The sequence below is a fragment of the Mesoplodon densirostris genome, chromosome 5, assembly GCF_025265405.1.
Source record: "Mesoplodon densirostris isolate mMesDen1 chromosome 5, mMesDen1 primary haplotype, whole genome shotgun sequence".
Lineage (NCBI taxonomy): Eukaryota > Metazoa > Chordata > Mammalia > Artiodactyla > Ziphiidae > Mesoplodon > Mesoplodon densirostris.
The window spans coordinates 81,992,959-82,013,188 of NC_082665.1; the positions used below are offsets into that span (position 1 = coordinate 81,992,959).

The 20,230-nt window shown below is 38.8% G+C and overlaps 1 protein-coding gene across 2 annotated transcripts in view; it reads right to left on the minus strand.

Annotated features, from left to right (window-relative positions):
• Nucleotides 1-20,230, minus strand: part of VEPH1 (ventricular zone expressed PH domain containing 1) — a 212,218-nt gene that overhangs the window by 40,754 nt on the left and 151,234 nt on the right. The window contains exons 9-10 of one of the 2 annotated variants that reach the window (XM_060099985.1): nt 11,171-11,310; nt 8,563-8,697 (exon numbers count right to left, since the gene is read on the minus strand). In XM_060099985.1, the coding sequence (XP_059955968.1) occupies nt 8,563-8,697; nt 11,171-11,310 (275 nt within the window). The remainder of the gene's footprint in view (nt 1-8,562; nt 8,698-11,170; nt 11,311-20,230) is intronic. The other variant, XM_060099986.1, reaches the window with a different exon arrangement.

The window sequence follows — 20,230 nt, forward strand, 5'->3', positions numbered from 1 at the left end:
TTTGTTTATTTTTGTTTTTATTTTTATTACTCTAGGAGGTGGGTCAAAAAAGATCTTGTGATTTATGTCAAAGAGTGTTCTTCTTATGTTTTCTTCTAAGAGTTTTATACTGTCTGGTCTTACATTTAGGTCTCTAATCCATTTTCAGTTTATTTTTGTGTATGGTGTTAGGGAGTGTTCTAATTTCATTCTTTTAAATGTAGCTGTCCAGTTTTCCCAGCACAACTTACTGAAGAGACTGTCTTTTCTCCATGGTATATCCTTGCCTCCTTTGTCATAGATAAGTTGACCATAGGTACGTGGGTTTATCTCTGGGCTTTCTATCTTGTTCCATTGATCTGTTTCTGTTTTTGTGCCAGTACCATATTGTCTTGATTACTGTAGCTTTGTAGTATAGTCTGAAGTCAGGGAGTCTGATTCCTCCAGCTCCGTAGTTTTCCCTCAAGATTACTTTGGCTACTCGGGGTCTTTTGTGTCTCCATACAATTTTAAGATTTTTTTGTTCCAGTTCCATAAAAAATGCCATTGGTAATTTGATAGGGATTGCATTGAATCTGTAGATTGCTTTGGGTAGTACAGTCATTTTCACAATATTGATTCTCCCCATCCAAGAACATGGTATATCTCTCCATCTGTTGGTATCATCTTTAATTTCTTTCATTAGTGTCTTACAGTTTTCTGCAAACAGGTATTCTCTCTCCCTAGGTAGGTTTATTCCTAGGTATTTTATTCTTTTTGTTGCAGTGGTAAATGGGAGTGTTTCCTTAATTTCTCTTTCAGATTTTTCATCATTAGTGTATAGGAATGCAAGAGATTTCTGTGCATTAATTTTGTATCCTACAACTTTACCAAATTCATTGATTAGCTTTAGTAGTTTTCTGGTGCCATTTTTAGGATTCTCTATGTATAGTATCATGTCATCTGTAAACAGTGACAGTTTTACTTCTTCTTTTCCAATTTGTATTCCTTTTATTTCTTTTTCTTCTCTGATTGTTGTGGCTAGAACTTCCAAAACTATGTTGAATAATAGTGGTGAGAGTGGACATCCTTGTCTTGTTCCTGATCTTAGAGGAAATGCTTTCAGTTTGTCACCATTGAGAATGATGTTTGCTGTGGGTTTGTCATATATGGCCTTTATTATGTTGAGTTAGGTTCCCTCTATGCCCACTTTCTGGAGAGTTTTTATCATAAATCGGTGTTGAATTTTGTCAAAAGCTTTTTCTGCATCTATTGAGATGATTATATGGTTTTTACTCTTCAATTTGTTAATATGGTGTATCACATTGATTGATTTGCATATATTGAAGAATCCTTGCATCCCTGGGATAAATCCCACTTGATCATGGTGTATGATCCTTTTAATGTGTTGTTGGATTCTGTTTGCTAGTATTTTGTTGAGGATTTTTGCATCTATATTCATCAGTGATATTGGTCTGTAATTTTCCTTTTTTGTAGTATCTTTGTCTGGTTTTGGTATCAGGGTGATGGTGGCCTCATAGAATGAATTTGGGAGTGTTCCTTCCTCTGCAATTTTTTGAAACAGTTTGAGAAGGATGGGTGTTAGCTCCTCTCTAAATGTTTGACAGAATTCACCTGTGAAGCCATCTGGTCCTGGACTTTTGTTTGTTGGAAGATTTTAAATTACAGTTTCAATTTCATTACTTGTGATTGGTCTGTTCATATTTTCTATTTCTTCCTGGTTTAGTCTTGGAAGGTTATACCTTTCTAAGAATTTGACCATTTCTTCCAGGTTGTCCATTTTATTGGCATAGAGTTACTTGTAGTAGTCTCTTAGGATGCTTTGTATTTCTGCGGTGTCTGTTGTAACTTATCCATTTTCATATCTAATTTTATTGATTTGAGTCCTCTCCCTCTTTTTCTTGATGAATCTGGCTAATGGTTTATCAATTTTGTTTATCTTCTCAAAGAACCAGCTTTTAGTTTTATTGATCTTTGCTATTGTTTTCTTTGTTTCTATTTCATTTATTTCTGCTCTGATCTTTATGATTTCTTTCCCTCTGCTAACTTTGGGTTTTGTTTGTTTTTCTTTCTCTAGTTCCTTTAGGTGTAAGGTTAGATTGTTTATTGGAGAATTTTTTTGTTTCTTGAGGTAGGCTTGTATAGCTATAAACGTCCCTCTTAGAACTGCTTTTGCTGCATCCCATAGGTTTTGGATCATCGTGTTTTCATTGTCATTTGTCTCTAGGTACTTTCTGATTTCCTCTTTGATTTCTTCAGGGATCTCTTGGTTATTTAGTAACGTATTGTTTAGTGTCCATGTGTCTGCGTTTTCTACATTTTTTTCACTGTAATTCATTTCTAATCTCATAGCATTGTAGTCAGAAAAGATGCTTGATATGATTTCAATTTTCTTAAATTTTCTGAGGCTTGATTTATGACCCAAGATGTGATCTATCCTGGAGAATGTTCTGTGTGCACTTGAGAAGAAAGTGTAATCTGCTGTTTTTGGATGGAATGTCCTATAAATATCACTTAAATCTATCTGGTCTATTGTGTCATTTAAAGCTTCTGTTTCCTTATTTATTTTCATTTTGGATGATCTGTCCATTGGTGTAAGTGAGGTTTTAAAGTCCCCCACTATTATTGTGTTACTGTCGATTTCCTCTTTTATAGCTCTTAGCAGTTGCCTTATGTATTGAGGTGCTCCTATGTTGGGTGCATATATATTTATAATTGTTATACCTTCTTTTTGGATTGACCCGTTGATCATTATGTAGTGTCCTTCCTTGTCTCTTGTAACATTCTTTATTTTAAAGTCTATTTTTTCTGATATAAGTATTGCTACTCTAGCTTTCTTTTGATTTCCATTTGCATGGAATACCTTTTTCCATCCCCTCACTTTCAGTCTGTATGTGTCCCTAGGTCTGAAGTGGGTCTCTTGTAGACAGCATATAGATGGGTCTTGTTTCTGTATCCATTCAGCAAGCCTGTAACTTTTGGTTGGAGCATTTAATCCATTCACGTTTAAGGTAATTATCGATATGTATGTTCCTATGACCATTTTCTTAATTGTTTTGGGTTTGTTTTTGTAGGTCCTTTTCTTCTCTTGTGTTTTCCACTTAGAGAAGTTCCTTTAGCATTTGTTGTAGAGCTGGTTTGGTGGTGCTGAATTCTCTTAGCTTTTGCTTGTCTGTAAAGCTGTTGATTTCTGCATCGAATCTGAATGAGATCCTTGCCAGGTAGAGTAATTTTGGTTGTAGCTTCTTCCCTTTCATCACTTTAAGTATATCATGCCACTCCCTTCTGGCTTGTAGAGTTTCTGCTGAGAAATCAGCTGTTAACCTTATGGGAGTTCCCTTGCATGTTATTTGTCATTTTTCCCTTGCTGTTTTCAATACTTTGTCTTTAATTTTTGCCAGTTTGATTACTATGTGTCTCAGCGTGTTTCTCCTTGGGTTTATCCTGTATGGGACTCTCTGCGCTTTGTGGACTTGGGTGGCTATTTCCTTTCCCATGTTATGGAAGTTCGACTATAATATCTTCAAATATTTTCTCTGGTCCTTTGTCTTTCTCTTCTCCTTCTGGGACCCTTATAATGTGAATGTTGTTGCATGTAATGTTGTCTCAGAGGTCTCTTAGGCTGTCTTCATTTCTTTTCATTCTTTTTTCTTTATTCTGTTCTACAGCAGTGAATTCCACCATTCTGTCTTCCAGGTCACTTATCCATTCTTCTGCCTCAGTTATTCTGCTATTGATTCCTTCTAGTGTAGTTTGCATTTCAGTTATTATATTGTTCATCTCTGTTTGTTTGTTCTTTAATTCTTCTAGGTCTTTGTGAGACATTTCTCGCATCTTCTCTACCTTTGCCTCCATTGTTTTTCCGAGGTTTGGATCATCTTCACTATCATTATTCTGAATTCTTTTTCTGGAAAGTTGCCTATATCCACTTCATTTAGTTGTTTTTCTGGGGTTTTATCTTGTTCCTTCATCTGGTACATAGCCCTCTGCCTTTTCATCTTGTCTATCTTTTTTGAATGTGTTTTTTTTTTCCACAGGCTGCAGGATTGTAGTTCTTCTTGCTTCTGCTGTCTGCCCTCTGGTGGATGATTCTATCTAAGAGGCTTTTGCAAGTTTCCTGATGGGAGGGACTGGTGGTGCGTAGATCTGACTGTTGTTCTGGTGGGCAGAGCTCAGTAAAAGTTTAATCCGCTTGACTGCTGATGGGTGGGGCTGGGTTCCCTCCCTGTTGGTTGTTTGGCCTGAGGTAACCCAACACTGGAGCCTATCTGGGCTCTTTGGTGGGGCTAATGGCAGACTCTGGGAGGGCTCACGCCAAGGAGTACTTCCCAGAACTTCTGCTGCCAGTGTCCTTGTCCCCACGGTGAGCCACACCACCGCCCACCTCTGCAGGAGACCCTCCAACACTAGCAGGTAGGTCTGGTTCAGTCTCCTATGGAGTCACTGCTCCTTCCCCTGGGTCCCCATGTGCACACTACTTTGTGCGTGCCCTCCAAGAGTGGAGTCTCTGTTTCTCCCAGTCCTGTCGAAGTCCTGTAATCAAATCCCACTAGGCTTCAAAGTCTGATTCTCTAGGAATTCCTCCTCCCATTGCCGGACCCCCAGGTTGGGAAGCCTGATGTGGGGCTCAGAACCGTCACTCCAGTGGGTAGACTTCTGTGGTATAAGTGCTCTCCAGTCTGTGAGTCACCCACCCAGCAGTTATGGGATTTGATTTTACTGTGATTGTACCCCTCCTACTGTCTCATTGTGGCTTCTCCTTTGTCTTTGTATGTGGGGTATCTTTTTCAGTGTGTTCCAGCATCTTCCTGTCTATGATTGTCCAGCAGCTAGTTGTGATTCTGGTGTTCTCACAAGAGGGAGGGAAAGCATGTCTTTCTACTCCGCCATCTTGGTTCAGGGCCCTTACACATATTTTAAATAACTTTTCCCAGGTTGTGCTTGCCTTTTAACTTTGTTGTGGTGTAATTTGTCATACAGAAATTTAAACTTTTTAAGTACTCGAATCTATTCATATTTCCTTTATGATTTCTGTTTACTTATCCTGAAGTCACAAAGACAACTATGGGTATTTTCTTCTAATTGTTGTAAAGTTTCATTGATTACATTTAGAGCTTTATCTGGAGTTAGTTTATTTATTATAGTGTCTGGGCGGGATCTAATTTTATCTTTTCCAACTGAAAAGTCACACGTCCCCCATACTATTTTTAAAATATTTTATTTTCTCCTCACTGATTGGAAATCTCCTTTCTATCATCTACCAAGTGTCCATATATGCTTGGAACTATCTCTGGACTCTTTATTCCTTATTCATATTAATTTATCCCTATAGCAATAATCATCTCCTCATCTTATTGTGCTTTTAGAATAAGTTTTCATTTCCTAGTAGAAAAATTTTCTCCTCTCTGTTCTTTTTCAGAACTGTTTTGGTTATTGTCAAATCTAGGATCACTTTGAAATAAATTGTATTTATGATTTGAGAGAAATTTTCCATTTGTGTAATCAGTGTTCCTAGCCATGAGAAGGGCATATCTTTCCATTAATCCAAGTTTTTAAAAAATGTTTTTATTACTATTTAAAATTAAGAAAAGTAGTCAAGATAGGTAGGTTATACTCCCATAACAAACAGCAAAACTTCTGTCTTTAACAAAACAGAAGATTGTTCCTTCATCATGAGAAGTGTGTGGTGGGTCTGGGTGGCTCTCCAGAGCAGCAGTCCTCTATGTGGTAATTTGGGGTTCCAGGTTGTGTCCATCTTCTGCCAACTCAATATCAACATTTGCTTCTGCAGTCCTCATGGTAGGGTAAGAAAGGGAAGATGGAGAATGGAACACTGGCTTTGAAAAGCTTCTGCCTGGAGTGACACATATCCCTTCTCATATATCATTGGCTGAAGTAAGTCACATAACCAAGACGTACTTCAAGAGGCAGGGAATTGTAATTTTACAAGCCAGAGTGGAGAAAACCCAGATATATTGGTGGTGGTACCGATGTCACCATGGTGTATGCTCGTGCTCTAGCTCTGCCCCTGACTAGGTAGGTGACCTATGATAGGTCCCTATGCTTCCAATTTTAACATCTGGAAAGTGACAGGATTTATTTACTTATTCAATTGATACTCATCATTTATTGAGAGCCTACCACGTGCCAGGCACTGTGTGATCCTGGAAATATAATGGTAAACATAGTGCATCTCTTGCCCTCAAGCACTTTACAATTTAATAGATAACTTACTGTTGATTTTCAATTCTAAAATTCCAAGATTTTATTAAAATGAATTTTCAATAACAAACTCTCCAGAGCATTATATTCTAGAGACTTAGGCATTTTCTCAGAAGTGTCTTCCTTTTTTGTATACCTGAATCCAGTTGGCTGCAATATTAATTCTATCACAGCAACAGATAAACACATGCCCATCATTTTCAAATCACTAGTATATGTACAGACTGGCACATATGGTGAAAAGAAAGCAGACTTTGGACCATTCTCACAGCTATTGTGAATTTCATGGGAAGAACACTTCATAAAATAAAGAGAGTAGAAAATCAATTTGATTGAGAAATACCCAGGTCGATAAACTTTGTAACACAGTGCACATTCCAGACATCAAAGTTTTTCTATTAGTTATGAATAAACCAAATTATAAAGTTTTAAAAATTTATAAAACATTTTGGTTTGCAGTTAATTTTTCCCTAGAGGAATATTTATTGGTATGAAATAGAAGAAATATGAATAAGTATACTTGTGAGCATGCACAAAACTGGTTTGCAAAATTTTGGGGTTTTTTTCAACCTCTTAGGACTTGAAGCAGTCTGCTGAGGTTTAATTTACAAGTTCCCTCTAGTTAAACTACAGTTCACAATGAAACATTTATAAGAATTTGAGGCACTGTCTTTAAACATGATACAAAACTTTAAAATTTGCAGGAAATATGCAAAGAATTCCATTCTACTTTGCATTGATGCAACTATGGCATTTCCTTTATTCTTAATACTACATGTCTAATTCTTAAACCGAAGCCAAAAAATAGTGATGCAATAATTGGGTGTGGCTTCAGTGTCTTACAGACCATACTAACTAAACTTCTGATTAATCACACCCATTTCTCATCTTTTTACAATCCTTCAGCACTTAAGAGGTATTGAATTTGTTTCACAATGTAACAGTTTTTGATTAATTTACTAGTTGTTTGTACTTTGAGTTTATTTAATATTAGTATGTTTGTTCCCCTTCTCAATAGTAAAACAAGGACAAAGACCATGATCACATACTCTCAGCATCTCTGGTTTGATCAGTAAGCATCCAATGCTTATTACTGGGCTTTCTTGAAGGCAAAATAAGGATAATCAGGATCTCTGCGTATGAGAAGGACTTACAGAAGCTGGCAATTTACTAAGGAGAGATCAATAACCATTCTCTATTCTCATTATCCATGTTCTTCCCGAGTTATCCAATCTACTGTCATGACATCAAGTGCTATCTTTGACTCCCAAATCCATTATCTCCAGTCATGTCCTTCTTCCTGAGGTCCACAGTGGCAATTCAACCACCATCACCACCTGGTTATCTACACAAGCCACTCACACTCAAAATATGTAAGCCAGAATGATTTATCTTCTTCCTCCACATCAGCTTCCTTTGTGGTCTCTCTTTTTCAAGATGGTGCCATCATCCACTGGCCACACAATGCACCTGGAGTCATCCTTGGTTCTTTCAATTTCCTTATCAGGCACCAAGTCCTGTTGATTCTGTTTCTTTAATGGCTCTTGAATCCATCCTCTTCCTACAACTTCTAACTTCAGTTCAGGCCTTCATTTCCTACCTGACTACAGTAGTTGCTTCCTTTGTAGTCTTCCTGTCTCCAGTCAGGCTTCCTCTAATCATTCTCTCCATAGCCAGGCCTGTGACCTTTCTCATGGGCAGATCTGATCACGGCAGTGAACGTCCACTTCTGGTTACACTCTGTTGACTGGATAGGCATAGTTCCACATTTTGGTCCCTTCCCAGTTCAAGGGTCTGCTCAGGAGGTCTCGGCCACTGTGTCCTGAGAGTGATGCCCCTATTTCCACACTCCTAAAATGCTCTGTCTCACATCATCCTTGTCTGCCTCAGCAGAGCTCTTTCCCACCCTGACCTTCCTGTTCACCTTGTCTTCCCTTTCTAGCTTTGTGGTGACAGCAGAGGGCAAGGTGATGAGAGGAAGTATGGAAGGACGAAATGAAAAGCACCAAAGAAGCTGGAGCTTGATTCCCCAATGCTCTTTCCCTTTCAGTCCTAGAGTTGTCTGTCTTCTTCTGTAAAATGTTTTCTATTCCATACCATGTGTGTGGTTTTTGTGTGGCTCTGAGTGGGCAGTATTATGTCAGTCTGGGAGCCTCAAAGGGCAGTGACCTTGTCTACTGATATCATTAGGTCCTGAGTCCACTACAACATGACATGTAAATCATTACTTAGTGTTTTCTAATAATAAAAGAAAATAAAGGAATGAAGGGAAAAAACTGAACTATCAAGAAAAGGCAAACTGTTATAAGCTAATCTTGAATCTTGGTTTAAAATAACATGTCCAAGGAAAAAAGCATTTACCTTCTGCTGTGGGAATGTGGACTCCATCATGGCTGTTTCAAAGCTGTGAGCACCCTCTGCCTGGGTCTTCTCCCACAGAGCTCTGAGAAATTGCACAGAACGGCTCTGTATGGACAGGGGCTCAGGAAACAGGCTCTGTAAGGGCATTAATGAGAGAAACATGACATGTTATCTCTTGTCCTAACAGTATTGTTTGATGGACTGCAAAGCACTATTAGGCTTGGTCTGAACTTAAAAATGGTTTAAATTTAAATAAAGCTACAGGGAAATCTGTCTTGAAGATCAAACATATGGTACATTTCATGTTTTTTATTTCTTAACAGAAAATTTAACATAAATAGGACTTTTTTTTTTTTTTTTTGCGGTATGCAGGCCTCTCACTGCTGTGGCCTCTCCCGTTGCGGAGCACAGGCTCTGGACGCGCAGGCCCAGCGGCCATGGCCCACGAGCCCAGCCGCCCCGCAGCATGTGGGATCCTCCCAGACCGGGACACAAGCCCGTGTCCCCCGCATCGGCAGGTGGATCCCCAACCACTGTGCCACCAGGGAAGCCCATAAATAGGATTTTTAAGACAGTTGATATTGATCTCTATAAATATGCCTAACCTTTGTAATGTAATATTTACTTCAATCATTTCTCAAGCATGTTACTTAATTGGAAAATGGTTAATATTAATATATATATTTATTTTTCAAAGATCTGAGAATTAAGGTATAAAATAAAAACAAATATCAAGAGAGTACAAATAGAGCACAAATATCAAGTTTATTTATACAGAGTAAATCATGAAGAATAGACATGAAATAACCAAGAGTTCATTATTCAATTGTTCAGATGTGAATAGTATGAGTGGGGGGGTTGGGTAAACACAAACATTTTCGGTTATAGAATGTGTAATGGCTGAATATTCTTAGAGCTTTAAGATATTCTCAGTTTGGGAAAATGAGATTGTCAATGTAAAAAAAGAATCACATTTACATATATATCATTCAAGCCAATGAAAATAAATTTTTTTTAACATCTTTATTGGAGTATAATTGTTTTACAATGGTGTGTTAGTTTCTGCTGTATAACAAAGTGAATCAGCTATATACATATACATACATCCCCATATCTCCTCCCTCTTGCGTCTCCCTCCCACCCTCCCTACCCCACCCCTCTAGGTGGTCACGACCTGATCTCCCTGTGCTGTGCAGCTGCTTCCCACTAGCTATCTCTTTTACATTTGGTAGTGTATATATGTCAGTGCTACTCTCTCACTTTGTCCCAGCTTACCACTTCCCCCTCCCCGTGTCCTCAACCCCATTCTCTATGTCTGCATCTTTATTCTTGTCCTGCCCCTAGGTTCTAAAATTTTCAAAGGAAGATTTAAACTGTTTGTATGTTTACTAACCAATTATGTGTTTAACAGTTATTTAGATGTTGTGATGTTATATCTATGAATATGAGAAGTGTCTCAATTCAAGGGAACAATTTTATAAAAAATATAGACCATAAAAGGCACAAAATTATACACACATACACACATAAAGTACCATATATATTATCCTTTATGTGTGAGGTATAATAAAATAATGATTTTGCCTTATAAAATCCCATTTTCTAGGTCAATGACTGTCCAAACATTGACTTATAAGACTCTCTAGGTGGTCTTTGTGTACAAAGTTTCTATTTAGTAAGTGAATAACAATTTGTTTTTCCAGAAAAATCTTATTGTTATCCTCAAGATGAGCTGCTTTTTATACTGAGTGGGAAAAGGCGGAGGATCTTATACCCAGAGTAAGTTGCCCACAGATTTAAAAAGGTTAAGAGCAGTAACAGATTCATTGTGAAACCCAAAATGTGCACACATGCTTTGCTGTGCACCTGAAACTATCACAACATTGTTAATCAGCTATACTCCATATAAAATAAAAAGTTTAAAAAATGTGGACAAATCTGGGAATTTCTTGATTACTATCAGAAACTTATACCGCATATGACCTTTCACTTAAAGAATAGCAGGACCTGATTTAATTAATCATCATTCCAAAGAGGTACATTTAGACTGGAATCTGTTAATTTGAGAACTGCATGAAGGCATAAACTGACAGAGAAGGGCAAGAGTCTGGCCCAGCATACAAGGCTAGCACTGGGTTTGTAACTATCACGTCAAAGATTTGATTTTTATTTACCCCAAAGTCAGGCTTCATCCAGATCACATAATATCAAAGGTGTGGAAGAAGAAAGGAAACATTATAGTAAAAAGAACAAAGAAGAAAAGCAGCATAAACAGATGTTTTTTGGTGAGTTTGCTCAAAGAGAAAAACAAATAATCAGACTAAGTCAATAAAATAAGACTGAAGGGGCAAAAATAAAATCAAGTTTTCTTGGTTTGTTTTCAGAAAACTGACAACTGTTAAGAACAAAGCCAAAGATGAAACCAATTACAAAATCACTGATGAAAACCATTTGAAAAACATTAGTAAAGTAGAAGAAGAATAAGGTCATTATTTCAAGAAAAGGAAGAAAAATCAATGCTGTTTTTTATATTCATATACAATTTGATTCACATCAAAATGTGAGTTGTTCTCATCAAGGAGCCATGATGAATGTGAATTATACACACCTGCTGAAATAGGAACATGATCTGGATCCACGGCTGAGGCTCTTGGCTGATGAGAATAAAACTGGATTTACTGTAGAGGCAATAATGACCCTTTAGGGAGCAAGTGAAGAACAGCTTTGCTACACAACTTCTAACAGAATCTAGAAACAAATACACATAGTATTAAACATTAGATTCTTCCCAGAGTTACACCTTATACTTCAACATACAAACATCTTTAGAAATACATTCTTTAGTTTTCAGTCTGTGAGCTAATAACTTCAAACAGCTATGGATTTGGGAGTAGATCCATTTCATGGAATGTAGATTTAAATGTAGCTGCTTTAAGCAAGTTGTATTCTATTCCTCTTTTTCTTTTGATTAACAATGGATGAGAAGTCTCCAAGCAACTTGCATGGGAGGAAAAAACCTTTTACCAATAGAAAGGGAGATAGGTGTCATTTCCATATGACTGGGAACTTTGAAATAACCTGGGAAGCATAAACAAATGGGTGAAGGAAACCGAGGCATTTTCTGGGCAGTGATGGTGTGCCATGACCAGGGGCACTGTTCTCTTGGTTGTACAGAGGCCACAGAAACAACCCCCAGAATAACTCTGGCCAGGGGGTGGCTTCCTGTGAACTGTCCTGGTTCGAAAAGGTTATTTCGTCTTGCAGAGCTTCAGCAGGGAAACTTAAAGAGATCATCCTTTAGGAACAAGAAAGTGGGGGAGCACGGTGGTGGTGGCATAGAGCAGAGATGGTGAGGAGCCATGTTTAGGAGCCACTTAATTTTTACAACCCTACAAGATGGGTGTTAATGTTTCTGTTTTAAGTATGAGGAAACTTAGCCCATTAAAGCGTCAGCTTAGTGAACCACTGTGACTGCCTTGTTCACCACTATGATCTTGGCACGTGGCACGCAATAGATGCTCTAAAGAGAGTGTCCAGAGAGATGAATGATGCTCAAGGATCCAGAAAAAATTGCTCAAGTTTGCCCTATCTGTGGCAGAACCAGGATTTGAACTCAGCCAAACTGTTGCCATGTTGGGATGCTTTAGGCTCTACCATACTGGGAATTTTTAAATCTGTAGAGTCATATCAATAGCTCACGGGGTATTTATTGTTTCAGAATTAACCTGACATGTTAAATGAAATATTTTGAAAATAAATAGATTAATTATGCCCTACTATTAAAAATGGAAATGGACTAGAGTTTATTAAAAGCTGATGGGAACCCTAATAAGGTGGTAGAGTCAGTCCCAACCCATGAGAGTGCATGGGGTTCCCTACAGAATTGTGGGGACGGGGGAAGCTTACCTGTGCACCATCAGGGCTCAGGTGTGAAGGAATAACAGGCTTTTGGGAAAGAGTTTGGAAGAGTTAAGGGAGGGTGGCCAATGATAGATTAGAGAAGACAACATTGGAAACCAAACAATAAAGCCACAGGGCAATTTAGAAACATATTTAGAAATCTTAATAAATGATAGCTTTCTGTGTGATTCTGAACCATTGGTATAAGAGGACTAGTTTTCATCATGTTAACTGTTTGGGGGAAATTTAAGCATTCAAAATCTTGCATGAAATCAGAAACCATTTCTGCATTCTGTGGGTGAGTGGATCATGAGATATAAAGAGTGCTTGAAAGTTCAGTGGAAAAGACCAGGAGGCCTGCCACTGACAGGGAAAGACTTCATAGAATAGAATAGAGCACAATATCCACTTAAAATTGCCCTATCAGAAATTGTTTGAAAATGGTAATTAAAAATATTTTTTTGGCATTGAAAAATTGAATTTAAATTAATCAATACTAGAGAAGGCAGAAACCAAGAATTCCATAAGAGCGCATACACAAAAAGTGGTTCTATTGGAAATCATTCTAGCTGTAACGTATACATTGAGACAGAACCTTGTTTTGCTTTAACAGAAAGTTTCTAAAGGGAAAAAGATCATTTGTAAGAACTTGTGCAGTAGCTTGACAGTCCAAGTTGGACTTCGGGCCTCTGCCACGAAAAAAACATTTTTATCTTTTTCCTTCCCCCTAAATTACTGCTCATTCATGTTTTCTTTTGAAAATGAACATTGATTCAATTTATTTTACTTGCCCTGAGCCTACCAGCTTTCTGGGGTCCCAAATCACAGAAAATAGGCAAAGCGGTAGAAGAAAGAGACAACTTTACCTAGAAGCATATATAACAGTGATAAAAACACATCAGTTCTGTGATATAAGGCTTCTGTTAATGCTTTCAGTAAACTGGATCTGTTTCAATATTTTTCTCATTTTTTCTTTCTCTGAGCTTTGCTGGATTAGAAAGATTTTCCGACATTAACATGTAGTTGTTAATTTTTCTCTGTAATTTTCTCCCTCCTGTTCATTCCATGGTATTGAATGGTGGGCATGCAATAAATGGTGTTGGATGAATGAATGGGTGTCAGACACTGTGCAGAGACCAAGAGGAGCCATGATTCTGACCTTGCTCTTAAGAAGTTTACAGCCAAATGGGAGAAACACCTATAAACAACAGTTGCAAATTAAGTCCATGGGATAATGGAAGGACACACAGTACCGACCACTCAGAACAATGAGCAGCTATCATCCTTGGGGAACCAGGCGAGGCTTCCTGGTGGAGGAAATATTTGAGGTGACCTTGAAAGCTAACCAAGATTTTGAACTTAGAAAAAAATGTGAGAGAGACAAGCATTTTAAGAGTAGGGGACACCCTGAAAAAAAATCGCATAAGGCATGAATATTCAAGGTAACTTCGGGTAGTAAGGTTAGTGTATCTGGGTTATTATTTTTTATTTATACAATTGATGCCCAAACTGTTATTTGTTTTTCTAGATTAAATGTTGAAAAGAGAGGAGGTCATGCTTTGCTAAATATAGAATGCTTCTCATATTCCACCAAATCTGATTGTTATTTCTTTACTTTTGGTAGATTGTGGCTTATTTTTGTAAAAAAAAAAAAAACAAAGGATTTGGTTTGGTCTTTAAAAATACTGAAGTTAACATGAGCAGCAAGAACTATATAATATAATGTGTTGTAAGTTGAAATACCCAAAATATACACATTACACACATGGATAAATTTAAAGACATGATACAAAATAAAAGAGCATTTGATTTCTTTTTTTTTTTTGGTGGTACACGGGCCTCTCACTGCTGTGGCCTCTCCCGCTGCGGAGCACAGGCCCCGGACGCGCAGGCCCAGCGGCCATGGCTCACGGGCCCAGTCACTCTGCAGCACATAGGATTCTCCCGGACCGGAGCACGAACCTGCGTCCCCTGAATCAGCAGGCGGACTCTCAACCACTGAGCCACCAGGGAAGCCCTGATGTTTTTTTTAAGTCAAAGTATTTAAGAATCATTTTGGAATTCTTTTTTTCCTCTCACACTTTTCTCCCACAGTTCATATGCTTTTATTCCTACATTGCATTCATTGTACTGTATTAAAATTTTGTTAGCATTTTTTTTTTTTTGCTTTGGTCCTTTTATTTTTTATAAATTTATTTATTTATTTATTTTTGGCTGCATTGGGTCTTTGTTGCTGCATGTGGGCTTTTTTTTTTTTCTAGTTGCAGCGAGCAGGGGCTTCTCTTCATTGTGGTGCACAGGTTTCTCATTGCAGTGGCTTCTCTTGTTGCAGAGCACGGGCTCTAGGTGCATGGGCTTCAGTAGTTGTGGCACGCAGGTTCAGTAGTTGTGGCTTGCGGGCTCTAGAGTGCAGGCTCAGTAGTTGTGGTGCACCAGCTTAGTTGTTCTGCAGCATGTGGGATCTTCCTGGACCAGGGCTCCTCCATGTGGCCTGCATTTGGCAGGTGGATTCTTAACCACTGCGCCACCAGGGAAGTCCTATGTTAGTATTTTTTTTTTTTTTTTTTTTTTTTTTGCAGAATGCGGGCCTCTCATTGTTGTGGCCTCTCCCGTTGCAGAGCACAGGCTCTGGACATGCAGGCTCAGCGGCCATGGCTCACGGGCCCAGCCGCTCCGCGGCATGTGGGATCCTCCCAGACCGGGACACGAACCCATGTCCCCTGCATCGGCAGGTGGACTCTCAACCACTGCGCCACCAGGGAAGTCCTATGTTAGTATTCTTAAACAGACTTTTGCCTTAGAATACTTTTAGATTTACAGAAAAATTACATATATGTAATTATAATATATAAATGTATAATTATTTTATATTTACATATTGTATATAATTACAATATATAGAGAGTTCCCTATGTACTATAACCCAGTTTCCCCTCTTATTAACATCTTAAGTTGCTATGAGGGACTTTCCTGGTGGCACAGTGGTTAAGAATCCACCTGCCAATGCTGGGCACACGGGTTCAATCCCTGGTCCTGGAAGATCCCACATGCCGCGAAGCTACTAAGCCCATGTACCACAACTACTGGGTCTGTGCCCTAGAGCCCGTGTGCCACAACTACTGAGCCCACATGCTGCAACTACTGAAGCTCACGCACCTAGAGCCCAGACTCCAGAGCAAGAGAAGCCACCACAATGAGAAGCCCGCACACCACAACGAAGAGTAGTCCCCACTCGCCACAACTAGAGAAAGCCCAAGCGCAGCAATGAAGACCCAATGCAGCCAAAAAAAAAAAACAGTTGGTATGATACATTTGTTACAAGTAATGAACCAATATTGACACGTTATTATAAACTTAAGTCCATAGTTTATTCAGATTTCCTTAGTTTATACTTAGTGTCTTTTTTCTGTTTTAGGATTCCATTCAGGACACTACAGAACATTTACTCATTATGTCTCCTTAGGCTCCTCTTGGCTGTGACAATTTCTCAGACTTTTTTTTGATGATCTTCACAGTTTTGAAACATTTTGTAAAATGTTTCTCAGTTGGGATTTGTCTGTTTTTCTCATGAATAGACTGAGATTTCGAATTTGGGGAAGGAAAACCACAGAGATAAAGTGCCATTTTCCTCATATCATATGGAGAGTACATTTGATCTACATGACCTATGACTATTGATGTTGGCCTTGAACATCTGGCTGAGGTAGTGTTCACCAGATTTCTCCACTATAAAGTTACTCTTTTTCCCCCCACTTTCCAAACTGTCCTCTTTGAAAAGAAGTCACAATGTGCAACCCATACTTAAAGAGTGGGGAGTTAGCTTCACCTCCTGAGGGCAGAACAGCTGCATAAATTAGGTGGAATTCTTCTGCACAAATTTGTCTCTTCCTCTTCTAGTTATTACATTCAAATTATTTGGCCAATTATTCTATCAGTATGTACTCACAGATATTTATTTTATAATTCAATATTATTTTGTTTATTTTGTTGCTCTAACTGTTCCAGCTTTGGCCACAGGGAGCTCTTTCAGTTGGTTCCTGTGTCCATTTGATGTGCTGTCATCATTGTGTGTGTGGTTTTTTATTTGTTTGTTTATCACTTCCTTACTTACATCTCACATACAAGATGCTCCAGGCTCATCTTGTATGTTTCCTGCCCTGTCTTAGAATCAGCAGTTTCTCCAAGGACTTCTGGTTCCTTTCACTGGAGAACTGTGTTAGAAGCTAAGAGCTAGGTACTAGGCATGCTCGCTGCTACTTGGGTGTCATTGTTCCTTTGCCCCCTAAGGTGACAAAGCAGGGAAATTATGTGTGTATATGTACACATATCTATGTATAAGTATTTCTATATGCAACCATCTGTATCTATATTAAGCTAAACATGAGTTCATACCCATGGTTTCAATTCTAATTCATTACCACATGGGTCATTTTAGCCTCCACCCCTTGCTTACCTGTAAACTCCCACTTCAACAGTGAGGAGCCTGAGTCACACTCTGTTAGTATTTTTATCTCTGTCCACTATAAAAGGCAGAGTTCTTTTCCTCTCCCTTTCCCTCTCTTTCCCCCCTCTCCTTCCCTTCCACCCTCCTCTCTTTCTCTCTTAAAAATATTTGTGGAGCTTCCCTGGTGGTGCAGTGGTTGAGAATCTGCCTGCTAATGCAGGGGACACGGGTTCGAGACCTGGTCTGGGAGGATCCCACATGCCACGGAGCAACTAGGCCCGTGAGCCACAACTATTGAGCCTGCGCGTCTGGAGCCTGTGCTCTGCAACAAGAGAGGCCGCGATAGTGAGAGGCCCGTGTATCACGATGAAAAGTGGCCCCTGCCTGCCACAACTAGAGATAGCCCCCGCACAGAAATGAAGACCCAACACAGCAAAAATAAATTAATTAATTAATAAACTCCTACCGCAACATCTTAAAAAAAAAACTTTCTGTATTTAGTACCCACCATAGTACCTGGCATTAGAGAAGCCTACCTCAAAACATAATAATGATACTTTATTATACTCTTTCTGATTCCTTCTGGAGCAACAATGATTAAAACCAGTAGGATATTGCCATGGAAATAATGAGAAATTATAATAGTAATAATACAATACTAATTTTCATGTTGAAATTTTTTCTTACATTTAACTAAACATTCCACATTGTCACATCTGGCATGAAAGATATAGCTATTTGTTCATTTATTTATTTTTTAGTTGCATCTGGTCTTAGTTGCAGCAAGTAGGATCTTTTGTTGTGGCACGAGGGCTTCTCTCTAGTTATGGTGCACAGGCTTCTCTCTAGTTGTGGCATGTGGGTTTTCTCTCTACAGAGTGCATGGGCTCTGTAGCTTGTGGCACGCAGGCTCTCTAGTTGAGCTGTGCAGGCTCAGTAGTTGCAGCACGCAGGCTTAGTTGCCCCGTGGCATGTGAGATCTTAGTTTCCCGACCAGGGATCGAACCCACATCCCCTGCATTGGAAGGCAGATTCTTTACTACTGGACCACCAGGAAGTCCTGAGATACAGCTATTTGTTAATGTGAACATTCTTCCTTAGCTTGGCCACTTGTATTTTAGCTATACTTCACATGCTAAAAATCTTGTTATGATCTTGGTAAAGAAATACTTCTTTTTTCATTTTATAGTTGTAAAATATTAATGTAAAAAAAGTTAGAAATCTAGAGAGTCTACCAATTAACATTCTAGAAAACATTTTAAAATTAGAAATAGTACTAAATGATATCATAATGTTTCAGAAGTGGGATATAGTCTACAGCCATACCACCCTAAAGCACCCTATCTCGTCAGAAAGGAGTTATAATTTATAATAATATTTTAAAAGTCTAGTGGAAATTCAAAAAGCAATACTCATAGCAGACAAAATAGACTTTAAAATAAAGACTATTATAAGAGACAAGGAAGGACACTACATAATGATCAAGGGATCAATCCAAGAAGAAGATATAACAATTGTAAATATCTATGCACCCAACATAGAAGCACCTCAATACATAAGGCAAATGCTAAGAGCCATAAAAGGGGAAATGGACAGTAACACAAAATAGTATGGGACTTTAATACCCCACTTACACAAATGGACAGATCATCCAAACAGAAAATTAATAAGGAAACACAAGCTTTAAACACATTAGACCAAATGGACTTAATTGATATTTATAGGACATTCCATTCAAAAACAACAGAATACACCTTCTTCTCAAGTGCAAACAGAACATTATCCAAGACAGATCACATCTTGGGTCACAAATCAAGCCTCAGTAAATTTAAGAAAACTGAAATCGTATTGAGCATCTTTTCTGACCACAACGCTAGGAGACTAGGTATCAATTACAGGACAAAAAACCTGTAAAAAACACAAACACATGGAGGCTAAACATTATGCTACTAAACCACTAAGAAATCACTGAAGAAATCAAAGAGGATATCAAAAAATACCTAGAAACAAATGACAATGAAAACACAACAACCCAAAACGCATGCGATGCAGCAAAAGCAGTCCTAAGAAGGAAGTTTATAGCAATACAATTCTACCTCAAGAAACAAGAAAAGGGCTTCCCTGGTGGCGCAGTGGTTGAGAGTCTACCTGCCGATGCAGGGGACACGGGTTTGTGCCCCGGTCTGGGAAGATCCCACGTGCCGTGGAGCTGCTGGGCCCGTGAACCATGGCCGCTGAGCCTGCGCGTCTGGAGCCTGTGCTCCACAACGGGACAGGCCACAACAGTGAGAGGCCCACATACTGAAAAAAAAAAAAAAAAGAAACAAGAAAAATCTCAAATAAACAACCTAAGCTTACACTTAAAGCAATTAGAGAAAGAAGAACAAAAGCCCCTCTAAGTTATCAGAAGGAAAGAAATCATAAAGATCAGAGCAGAAATAAACTGAAAAAGAAATGAAGGAGGGTTTCCCTGGTGGCACAGTGCCAATGCAGGGGACATGGGTTCGAGCCCTGGTTCAGGAAGATCCCACATGCCGTGGATCATCTAAGCCCGTGAGCTACAACTACCAAGCCCATGCACCACAACTACTGAAGCCCGCGCACCTAGAGCCCATGCTCCACAACAAGAGAAGTCACCGCAATGAGAAGCCAGTGCACGGCAACGAAGAGCAGCCTCCACTCGCCACAACTGGAGGAAGCCTGCGTGCGGCAACGAAGACCCAATGCAGCCAAAAATAAATAAATAAATTAATAATAATAAAAAGAAATGAAGGAAACAAAAGCAAAAATCAATAAAACTAAAAGCTGGTTCTTTGAGAAGATAAACAAAATTGACAAACCATTAGCCAGACTCATCAGGAAAAAAAGGGAGAAGACTCAGATCAACACAATTAGAAACAAGAAGTAAAACTGACACTGCAGAAATACAAAGGATCATGAGAGACTACTACAAGCAACTATATGCCAATAAAATGGACAACCTGGAAGAAATGGACAAATTCTTAGAAATGTACAACCTTCCAAGACTGAACCAGGAAGAAACAGAAAATATGAACAGACCAATCACAAGCACTGAAATTGAAACCATTATTAAAAATCTTCCAACAAACAAAAGCCCAGGTCCTGTTGGCTTCACAGGCAAATTCTATCAAACATTTAGAGAAGAGCTAACACCTATCCTTCTCAAACTCTTCCAAAATATAGCAGAGGGAGGAACACTCCCATACTCATTTTATGAGGCCACCATCACCCTGATACCAAAACCAGACAAAGATGTCACAGAAAAAGAAAATTACAGGCCAATATCACTGATGAACATAGATG